This window comes from Solanum tuberosum, unplaced genomic scaffold, assembly GCF_000226075.1.
Source record: "Solanum tuberosum cultivar DM 1-3 516 R44 unplaced genomic scaffold, SolTub_3.0 scf00071, whole genome shotgun sequence".
In the NCBI taxonomy this organism is placed as follows: domain Eukaryota; kingdom Viridiplantae; phylum Streptophyta; class Magnoliopsida; order Solanales; family Solanaceae; genus Solanum; species Solanum tuberosum.
This window is the reverse complement of record NW_006238997.1, coordinates 280929-292657: the sequence shown is the minus strand read 5'-3', so window position 1 is coordinate 292657 and position 11729 is coordinate 280929. Positions and strand designations below refer to the sequence as shown.

The 11729-nt window shown below is 32.3% G+C and overlaps 1 protein-coding gene and 1 non-coding gene across 2 annotated transcripts; both read left to right on the top strand.

Moving 5' to 3' along the window:
• Positions 1-2128: 2128 nt before the first annotated feature.
• Positions 2129-2202, top strand: TRNAR-UCG (transfer RNA arginine (anticodon UCG)). The gene has a single exon. It is a non-coding gene; the product is annotated as a tRNA-Arg (tRNA).
• A 3107-nt stretch (positions 2203-5309) lies between these two features.
• LOC102592210 (UDP-glucuronic acid decarboxylase 1) lies at positions 5310-10660 on the top strand. Its single transcript, XM_006345609.2, has 7 exons — positions 5310-6145; positions 6613-6760; positions 6868-6947; positions 8223-8306; positions 8391-8465; positions 10012-10104; positions 10198-10660. Exons 1-7 carry the CDS (start codon positions 5522-5524, stop codon positions 10402-10404), a joined length of 1311 nt encoding a protein of 436 aa, XP_006345671.1. The 5' UTR covers positions 5310-5521; the 3' UTR covers positions 10405-10660.
• Positions 10661-11729: the final 1069 nt, after the last annotated feature.

Below are 11729 nucleotides of genomic sequence, written 5' to 3'. Positions count from 1 at the left end.
CATTTTCTTTAATTATGTGGTTTATTATAACAAATAACAACAAAAAATAATTGATCAATGATGTGCTACATTTTTCATTTTCTTGAAAGTAACATTTGTATTTTTAATTCTTGTTCTTTTCTTTCCTTTCTCATTAGGGTTTGTAATTGTACTCTCATTTTTAAAGTGAAAAAGACGAATTATATGTTTAATTCAATTCTAAAATTACCTCGAAAAATCATTATGCAAAGATCGCATATAAGAAGCTAATACCTTAATAATTAATCAACATGAGAGTACTCAAACACCACTTTGTATGCCTAAGACGGAACAAATGAACATGATCGTCAGCGCCGCTAGTTCAAGAATAAATTTGTTTCTGATAGAAAAAATGTAATTGCAAGACTTATTAACTGGTTGATTTTTATACGTCAGTTCACTCAATCGTTTGTCGATTTGAATTTGAATTATTTCCTTGACTCGAAAGAAATATCTATTGTCACTTTTAATTGTTAGGAAGTCCAATCAAACAACCTTGACATATATTTCAAATTACTGGAAGATGAATTATTATATATTAATGGTACGTAATGAATTCATTGATAAATAATGCAAATATTGGTGAGCATAATGGGTCTGTTTTGTTGTCTTAATAAAAAAGGGATTATAACATAAAGTCTAAAACATCGTTATCGTGGAATGGGAATTATAACTCCAAGAGACCGTAAGAATTAACTATAGTCCTCGGATAATTTATCACGTAGTTTTTAATTTATTTTCATTATTAATATAGTCATTTTTTAATATTTTTTTCAAAGCATTGAATTTATTATGTTGAAAGGATAAATATATTAATCTATTTATTATTCCTTAAAAATGTATCAAATCAATACTGTTCAACAAATAAAAATAAGTATAAATTTTAGGAATCACATAGTTTTAGTATGAAATTACAATTTATCCCTATTTAGTTTGTAATTACATTAATCCCTGAAAAAGTAAAACAAATCGGATACATAATATGTAGCTCGGATACATTAAAAAATAAACCGGATACATAATATGTAGCTCGGATATATTAAAAACTAGCTTGGATACATTAAAAACTAGTTCGAATACATTAAAAACTAGCTCGGATACATTGTAAAATAATTTAGAATTAGGAGAGAAATAAGGGATTTTAAAGGATTTTAGAAATAGAAGGAAATATTAGAAACAAGGAAACATAAGACGTGTATTTCAATAATTTTTCCTAAAAATAAATGAAGGGAATATTTTTAATGATGTTATCATTAGTACTATGAAGTATGCTTTTACAATTCTTAAAATAAAGGGAATATTTTTTAAGTAATGAAAACTTGTTCAATGGTGTTGTAATAATATGCTTATAAAACTATTATTTTTCTTAATATTACTCCCTTCATGTCAAATTAATTGAATTGTTGAGGTGTTTCACATCCTTTAAGAAAAGAAGATTTAAGACATAAATTAGGTATAACTTTCCATTTTTACCCTTATTAATTATTATCAAATTTATGATTAAAATAACTAAATATTAATTAATAACTAATTCCAATACTAACTAGTGAAGGGTAAAATTGGAAGAACATTCTAAAAGTAGTCTTGAAAATTGAACAATTAAGTTAATTTGAAAAATAAAAAATATCTCTAACAATTTAATTAATTTGAAACGGAGGGAGCATCTAAGTTTCATCTTTGATTTGTTTATTTGTTCACTTATTCGGATGTTGACTCAATTCACAAATAATTCTGCATATGCCATTGATACTATCCTTGTCTTAATAAATTTTATAGTCTCAATCTCAATTAAAATGTTTTGATCCAGGAGGCGAATGCACAATTTAATTATGATCATTTCATTCTAATCAAGTAGTTTTGATCCGAACTTTGTATATATATGTTAAAATTAAGTTATAGTAAGGTTTTCAAACTCGAATCTGTAATGTTCAAGTATCGTATATATGCATTTAATATTTTCTTTTTAATCAATATTTCCTTTAGCATAAATATATTTATTAGGATAGAGATATCAAATCAAATTTGGAAACAAAAATATACCAATGCTAAAATTTTGAGAGAATTATATTAACGTATTTTAATATTTTATGTAAGGTTTGAATAGCAATTCGACCGCATAGCGCAGTGGATTAGCGCGTCTGACTTCGGATCAGAAGGTCGTGGGTTCGACTCCCACTGTGGTCGTTTTTAAGTTTTTTCATCTACGATTAAGGTGTTCGAATATATAAATGTATAAAATACTAAATTAATCTTATATTGTATCCAAAATAAAAAATATTTTTTTTATTAAGAATGATGGTTGTACATGTTGATTTAGGATGATGTTGGCTAACGATGTTATTGTGTGTAATAACTAACAGTAGAAGTTGATGATATAATTGTGGTGTTAGCTGTGGTGGATGATAGTGATAACTAATGATGATGATTATTGGTAATAAATGATATTGATTGTTATTGTAACGATTGATGATATAATGGTGGTGTTAACTGTGGTGGATGATAGTGATAACTAATGATGAGGATTATTGGTAATAAATGATATTGATTGTTATTGTAACGATTGATAGTTAGTGATGATGATTGTAAATAGTGAATATTCAAGTAACGACTAATGGTAGTGAATAACAACTGTAGTGATTGTGGGTGATGAGAGTTCATATGTAGTTGTAGCAGCCATTGATAATGTATGGGTGATGACCATAGCTGTGAATGGACGAAATCAGTGAATTATTATCTTTATAGAAATCATTTAAATGAACATCCTAATGTTGATAAAATTTGTTCTATATCTTAATTATTTGAGCTTATTAAGTGATTGTAACATTAAAAAATAGAGCAACTTTCAAATATAGCAAACACAAAATCCATATTTGTATGCTATAGCAAAGTTTGCATAATTGCGCTCTATAGCAAACATATATATGTATAATTCGCTATACTTATACAAAAAAAACAGTTGTATAATTTGTTTTGGTATACATATACAAAAAGATCAATTGTATAAAGTGAGAGAGGCGAGTGAGCGAGCGAGATCTGGGAGAGTGGCGAGCGAGATCTGGGGAGAGGGGGAGAGAGGGGGAACGAAAATATATGTACATATACAATTTTCACGCATTTTATACATTTTGCGTTTTTGTATAAAGTGAGAGAGCGAGATCTAGGAGAGTGGCGAGCGAGATCTGGGAGAGGGGAGAGGGGGAAACGAAAAAACGAAGATATATGTATTTGCATGTGTATATACAATTTTCTCTCGCTTTATACAAACACAAACGCATTTTATACAATTTGCGTTTTTTGTATAAAGTGAGAGAGGCGAGTGAGAGAGCGAGATCTGGGAGAGTGGCGAGTGAGATCTGGGAGAGGGGAGAGAGGGGAACGAAAATATATGTATTTATACAATTTTCTCTCGCTTTATACAAACACAAACGCACTTTATACACTTGCGTTTGTATAAAAAACGAGAGAGGCGAGGGAGAGAACGAGAGTGGCGAGCGAGATTCACCAGGAGAGAGGTGAAATAGCAACAGTTTGCTATGAGGTACAATTAAATCAAACTATATTTATAGCATTTAATTTGAATTAATAGTTTGCTATTATATACAACTTTCCCCAAAAAATATGCACTTGATAGTTAAGATTTGAATGCTTTTAAAATTTATATATTAAAAAAAACCAATCAAACTTATTAAATCTGATCTTTTATTTAAGTGTAAATAAATAAGACCCAAAAACAAATTTATCATTATTAAGCCTCGAAGCAAGACTTTTTTCACATGTTTTTTTGTTTAATTATTTTATCTTTAGAGAGAAGCAAAGGAGGCTTGATGGTTTCCACTTCCTGGCTCTTGCCATTTATAAATTTCTAACTAACTCAAAATACAATCATTAGATTAGTGATTGGCCCAAAATGGCCCATTTTGAAAAGATAACTCTAATATTTATTTAGAGAAAATTTTAGAAATAACATACGTAATAGACATAATTGCGCTTTATAGCTATGGTTTTGATAATTGCGCTTTATAGCTATAGTCTCGTTTGCTATGGAGCTTGCGGTTTATTTCTGTCAGTTTGTATATTTCACTTTCAAATATACAAATTCTATATTTATACATTTAGGAATTTTTCAGAAATCCGTTGTATATTTTGCTAGCAATATACAAATTGGGTAATTTATTATGAAGTTTTCATAAATCGTATACAAACTGTTAGGGTAAGTATATACAAATTTCGGATTTATACAATCAGGAATCGAATTATACAAATATTGAATTTATACAAATCAAGCGAATTATACAAATCAGGGGAATAGCAAGAATTTGAGAAACTATAATCGCGAATTACAATTTTCTTAAACTATAGCTATAGTACCTAATATATGCTAAATGTTTGTTATCCTTCATAATTTTCCCTATTTATTTTGTACAAACTTTATTTAATATAAGCACTATTTAAAAATATCTTTAGAGCAAACTGAAAAATTATGAAAAATCATTAGATTATAATCTAAAATTTTATAAGTTATTACAAAATTTAGACAGTAATAGTGTTTTGTATCTAAAATTGAATAATATATAGACAAATAGTAGACGCAAGTCTATTGTTATCCAAAAGAACAATTCTCGAAGGGCTACATGTAAACATTTTTAAAATAGGGACAAAATTTAAATAGTGGTCTAAAAAGGGACATTCACATAAAATCAACTAGATTATGATGAGGTGATAATTACTCTAAAGTTCTTAATTAGAGATTTCAGAGTAGAATCATGAAAATGAAGTTACATCTGGTATTAAGAAAACCCATGACTTTCATCATCCCCACACATCCAACACTGTTCTAGCCCTCTTTGAGCTAGATTCTAAGTTGAATTAGATTCAAAATCCATCATTTAACATAATTGGGAGCACTTTACTCAAAGAGTATGATTATTTGACATGCAAAATGAGTACTCTTCCATTCTTAACTAGAGATTTAAGAATAGAACCATGATAAAGAAGTTCCATTTGGTATAAGGAAAACCAAGACTTTCATCACATCCACTCACCCGACACTGTCCGGTTCCTCTCTGAGTTAGATTTTGAAGTTGAGTTAGACTTGAGGTTCATTTAATATGGTAGGGAGCACTTCACTTCAAAAGTAAGAGTTTTGGCACAACTCGATTATTGGGCCCCAATATGGATATCGGGTCGGAAACAAATATAACTCATCTTCCCAATTGGGCCTACATATGAAATTGGACTTAAATCCATGTGGAAGGGAGCCCAATCCATTTAATAAGCTATTGGCTGTTGCTCTTTCTTTGTCTCTCATGAATGATCATCACTGAATCTTCAAATTCTCTGCAACATCATTTTCATCTTCTTACATTAATAATCAAACAATTCTTTGACCTTAAACACTCAAAAATCATACAAATACACAAACTTCAGTTACAAATCTTGAATCTTTTTCCACTTTACCATCACCCCATTTCCCCATATAGATCATTCTTGATTTGCAAAAGCTATGAAATTGCACAAACAGTCAAGTAGAAGAGATGAGGAATTACCCAATTCCCAACCATACTCACCAAAGACCTTGAAATACCCAAACAGATCTCTTCCCAGATCCATCAATTATCTCCTCAAAGAACAAAGACTTTTGTTCATTCTTGTTGGTATTCTAATTGGTTCAACTTTTTTCATCATTCAACCCAGTCTTTCTCATCTTAGCACATCTTCTGAACCACATTCTTCAATACCCAGATCATATAATGCTTTAAATCATGAATCTTTGTCAACATTGTCTTCATATAATGATAAAGATTTCAGCTTTAGGGTAAATGGGGGTACTGGGAGGGTGCCAGTTGGGGTTGGGAGGAAAAGGATGAGGATTGTGGTGACTGGTGGTGCTGGATTTGTAGGGAGTCATTTAGTGGATAAGTTAATTAAGAGAGGTGATGATGTTATTGTGATTGATAATTTCTTTACTGGTAGGAAAGAAAATGTGAAACATCATTTTGGGAATCCAAGATTTGAGCTTATTAGGCATGATGTTGTTGAGCCTATTTTGTTGGAAGTGGATCAGATTTACCATTTGGCTTGTCCTGCTTCTCCAGTTCACTACAAGTATAATCCTGTCAAAACTATTATATCCTTTTTTACTTAAATCATTTCTTGTCTTATTTTTCAGATTCATCAGATTTATGTATAAACACCTCTTTTGTTTTTGTGTATGTCTGTGCCTACATGATACTTAGTTCAATCTTACTGACTTGACTGCTATGTTGCTCGAACTCTCCAAAAATGCTGCTGCACCCATGCTGGATCCTCTAAAAATGCACTACTTTTGATGGATCCGACATGCACCCAGAGGCATATTTGAAGAGTCCGAGCAATAAAGGAAATGAATGCTTGTTGATTTGCTTATTTAATTTGTATAATCCTGTCAGAACTGGTATTTCAATTTCTAGATCATGTATTGGCTAATTGTAATTAAATTTATTGGCTTTATGTATAAATATCTCTTTTGGTTTCATTAGTTAATGCTATGGAAATGAGAGTTCTTTGACTAGTTTGTTGGATTTCGATTCATTTGAGATCCTTAACTGTGATTACAAGACAAATGTGATGGGCACCCTTAACATGTTGGGGCTTGCCAAGAGAATTGGCGCTAAGTTCTTGCTTACTAGTACAAGTGAGGTTTATGGTGATCCGCTTGAGCATCCTCAAAAGGAAACATATTGGGGTCATGTGAATCCAATAGGTGGGCAACAACTAACGAATCCTGTTCTCTTTTTTCCTTTGTTTGAAACAACAAAAAGTATTTTTTGAGCTGATTTTAATGATTTTTGAGCGTTTTGAAACACCTAGGTGTTAGGAGCTGCTATGACGAGGGAAAGCGGACTGCGGAAACCTTGACTATGGATTACTATCGCGGTGCAAATGTCGAGGTAATGAAGATTTGCCTTTTTAGAAATAAGTATAACATGTGATGGAGCTCAGTGCTTCTGTGCAAAATTATCTGCTTAGTTGTGTGCTGTATAAACTAAATGCAGCCTCCTTCACCTGAAATGCTGTGTGAAAATGCACTATGAATTACTTTACTTTTGGTGATTTACTAGAATAGTAGAATGCATGTTATTATCTCCTCTTCACCTCTATTTTTTATGCTTTTATGCCCACAAAGCATTATAATGACCAGGTTTTGAATACTAGAGGTTGTATATACCTATAATGAGGAGATTAAGTGACCCTTTTATTCCATTAGAAATGTCTGAACTTAGTATTTGGGGAGCAGGAGTAGTTATTTAATTCCCTTCTTGAGATTGAGCAGAAACATTCTTGAAACATAGAAAGCAATGGCAAGTGATGCAGATTCATAAGGAAATTCAAAGAATTAACAGCTAAGAAGAGAAAAGAAAATGCGAAGAAGCAAATAGCTAATGCTTTCCTTCATACTTTTCCCGAATCTCGTTACAGCTAATATACCCAAAGACTGAAAAAGACTTGAATGCAACTAAATAAAGTAATAACAAAACTATAAGGGACTAAACAACAGTTCCCTCTACACAGTAATAATAACTAACTCAGCAACCTTTGTACTACTCTGCGAGCCCACTCTACAACTCTAGTAAACGTGTATGTATCAGTAACAGAAGATAAATTTTTCTATGATGAATATGGTGTAAATTTTTTCTATGATGAATGGTACTTTCTTTAATGAAAAGTTCAAGTTGGAGGGAAGTAATACGTACAGGTAAAATGGCTTATTCTAAAACTAGGTCCTAAGAAGCTGCCTACACTTAAATCAGAATCATATGTTAAGATGTGATATGCTTGCTAGCATTTATGATATAAAATGAAGGTGTGTAGCTATCCATCCAAATTAATTGTAGTGTTTCTCTAGGAAAATTTGGAAAGTTCAACTTGAAACCTATTTTGTTGCTAGTTCTTGATTTCGAGAAGTTGAACAAACTCCAGAATACTATGATGATGAGAGAGCATGGAATATAGACAGCGAAGTAGCAAGTCATTTCTTTCTTTTCAATTAGATTCAGTCTGATTTCAAATTATGTATTTTGCTCTCCCCCTTTCCACTTGCAAAAGTCAAACAGAGTCTTGCAAAAGTAAAACAGAGTTTTAAGTGGTATAGTAAGTGGTAACGTCAACTTGCATGTTTCACATGGATTACCTAGAATTTTACAGCTCAGAATCTTTGTATGCAGGTTCGTATTGCTCGGATTTTCAATACATATGGACCTCGTATGTGTCTAGATGATGGACGTGTTGTCAGCAACTTTGTTGCCCAGGTTTGTTCTATTGGCCCGTGATATCATTTAGTTTAACTTGAGCTTGTTTTGGTATTTGTTATTATTCTAAAACCATGTTTGCAGGCCATCCGCAAGCAACCGATGACAGTATATGGTGATGGAAAGCAAACTCGAAGTTTTCAATTTGTCTCTGATCTGGTACTTCATCTTAATGAGTTCTCTTCCTCATTCCCCATCTCTGCCTTAGCATGTTATTTTACCTATGTATATATGGACATCAGATGGCAATAGATGTTATTGGTTGAAGGTGGTCAAGGTTTGCTATAGCCTATAGCAGGTGTTAGTTTCTTGAAGTGATTTGTTCATTGGTGGTATGGATGGTAGTGAAACTAGCCTTGAGTTCTTTAAGACCTAAATGTATATTGCCTGTGTTTTGAATTTCATAGGAAAAGCTTCCAGTCGTTTAGATGACAAATAACTGTAGAAGTTGTAATCCATGTTATGAGCAACTCGCTATGCTCTCCTGAATGGAACCTACTTCCTTTTCTAGCTCTAAACATCTTGTTTTCTGTTAAGTTTGCATCACAATACTGTGAAGTAAAATTCTAAAACTGGGCTAGAGGTCAACTTTATGGAGTCTCTTCCTCAAAAATTTGAAGTTCAGTGAATAGAGATAATGTGTTGCTAGATTTTAAAAGATGTATGTTCTCCCTACCAATGAACTTCAAAATCTTAGTGGGTACCCAAGGATGTTACCTAGTGGTTAATGAAGTGGGTTGAGCACCATGAGATCTCAGGCTCAAATTCCAGCAGAGACAAAAGACTAGGTGATTTCTTCTCATATGTTCTTACCTTGGTGGACGGAGTTACCTGGTACCTGTTGCCGGTGGGAGGTGGTTGGTATCCCATAGAATTGGTGGTGGGAGGTGGAACCATGGAATTAGTCGAGGTGTGTGCATACTGGCCTAGACACCATGGTACTAAAATAAATAAATCGTGGCAAATATTCTTTGGATGAGAGATGGTCTTTAATCATATGTTTGGGAAATACTAGTCAAAGTCCTAAAAATGTTTTGAATGATCCTCCCAACTTGATATGATGTTTACTAAATATAAAGGGGTTGTTTCGAGATGGAATATCCTGTGAATGAAACTATAAAGTTAACTCTGAGAATATACAATATAGAATAATGTAACTTCAGCTTCACTAGAAAAAATAAAGGTGAAGTGAGATATATGAGATTTGGTGCCTAAATGCAGATTGTATATCTAGGCGCAGTGATCCCAGAAAATGGCACAATAGTTGCATATGTAACACACAATCAAAATAAAAGGCCAGCGATGTTAGGGGAGTGAAATGTTGAGCTTAAAAGCAATGTTATATTAGAGCAAATGTTGGACTCTAAACTCCAATATCCACAAGATAAATGTCAAATGTTTAAGATAGAAATGCAGTTCAAGATTGGATAAGATTTGAAATAATAACACTCCACATTGGGTGAAAGTTGCATACACGAAGGATAAAATGACTGAAGTTCGCCTGCGACGGTTTGGCTTATCATGCATACTATATGCTTGGTCAGTAGTTATGACTATATGGTTGATTGATGGATGGATGTGTTATTCAAAAACTTCACTATATAAACTTGATAGTGTTTATAGGGAATCTTGATATCTATAAGATAGGCTTCTTTGTATTGAATTCTGAACATATTAAAGATAGTTAACTTTGTTTTGATGAAAGGTTGATGGATTGGTGGCCCTCATGGAGGGTGAGCACATTGGCCCTTTCAACTTGGGAAATCCAGGAGAATTCACCATGTTGGAGCTTGCTGGGGTAAGTCAGTCATGGTTATTTTGAATCAAATTGTTAATATGTTTATGTTAGAGCATGAAATGTCTTAATCAACTTATATATGTTATGAAACAGGTGGTGAAAGAAGTGATTGATCCGAGTGCGACTATTGAGTTCAAAGCCAACACCGCGGATGATCCTCACAAGAGGAAACCTGATATTAGCAAAGCAAAGGAGCTACTAAACTGGGAACCAAAAATATCGTTGCAAGAGGGGCTTCCTCTCATGGTCAATGATTTCCGCAATCGTATCTTGAATGAAGATGAAGGCAAAGGGAACTAAACAAGAAAAATAGTATGTATAGCTCCAAACTTGTTTATTATACTCGAAGTTGATATGATATGCATTCTTTTTTTTTGTATTTTCCTTGTAATAGCAGATGGATAAGCCACATCTTTAGTCTCAAAATAGCAGATGGCTTCTATTTTGGGAAACTGCCCTGTGATGTTTTAAAGATCAAGTGTTTTTGTTATGATGATCAATAGTGGATATTCTTCAAATCTCCATATGTTTTCTATGTGAACGAACATTCATGTGACTTGGTATTGTTACTTCAACTACTATATTTTGATTGTTGCTTGTTAAAATTGTTGTTATATAACGATTTATTGATAAGTGAACAAGAAAAAGACTAACACAACATCTTATCATTGTACAAAAGCCATTGTATATTGTACGGTGGAACCCCGCTCATATTGGCCTAACACAACATCTTATCATTGTATTCCGTTTTCAGATTTTTAAAATCATAAACTTATTAATAAAAAACTAACTTTAATTTCAGTTACTGCAACACGTAGCCCACTTTCCTCTCCCCACGTCAATTAATTTGCAGACTTTTATCTGTTTAAATTTATCAATCAATAAAACAACAAAAATTAATCAAACTTTTAAATTCAAAAATTGATTTTTTTTTAAAGAATAAGGTGGTTACAACTTACTTTGTCAATCTCAACATTAAATATATATATCCTCACCGTCTGATATTTGTGGAGAACTGATGAGAGAACAAGAGAGAAAATAGCAAAAAATAAAGTGCAATCCAAGAATATTCTTATCCGGCATTAAGAGAAGAAACTTATTTCATGGTACTATCAAACGAGCGACATATATTGATGAAATCGCTTGATCAGATTTAAATACTATGAGTTTTAGGTTATTTGCGAGACTTATGAAGGTTGTGATAGAAAATTAATCTGAGCATACCGTAAAAAATGAGTGATTATTCTAATGGTCACTTGAATTTTGTACTTCAAAGTTCTGCGTATATCCAGACAGTAAATTAACTTTTTCACTCCTTCTGTTTTGTATTGCTATATTAGCAAAAGATAATTGGATTTTTTTTTGAAGTTTTTGTTTTCGCTTAAAATAATGGCTACTCTTTTTCTTTGTTCTTTAAATAAGTGATAAATAATTTATGATGATTTCACAATGAATTGACTCTATTTGATGAAACTTAATATCTGATTGATTTGTTTTTCATGTTGATAAGAGCTTATGCCCTTTGGCGTTTTGATGATCTCCTCACAAGTGCAGGGACCTGGTCCTCTGTAGAGTATGAATCTCGTCCAGTGTCAATATGTTGTACAACTATAAAAGCTATCTGG

Bases quoted from the DNA above. Each gene is read 5' to 3' on its own strand.
- LOC102592210 (XM_006345609.2), top strand. From the start codon at position 5,522: ATGAAATTGCACAAACAGTCAAGTAGAAGAGATGAGGAATTACCCAAT. The intron at 8,307-8,390 runs GTTTGTTCTATT...CCATGTTTGCAG, and splicing joins TCAGCAACTTTGTTGCCCAG to GCCATCCGCAAGCAACCGAT. The intron at 10,105-10,197 runs GTAAGTCAGTCA...GTTATGAAACAG, and splicing joins CCATGTTGGAGCTTGCTGGG to GTGGTGAAAGAAGTGATTGA.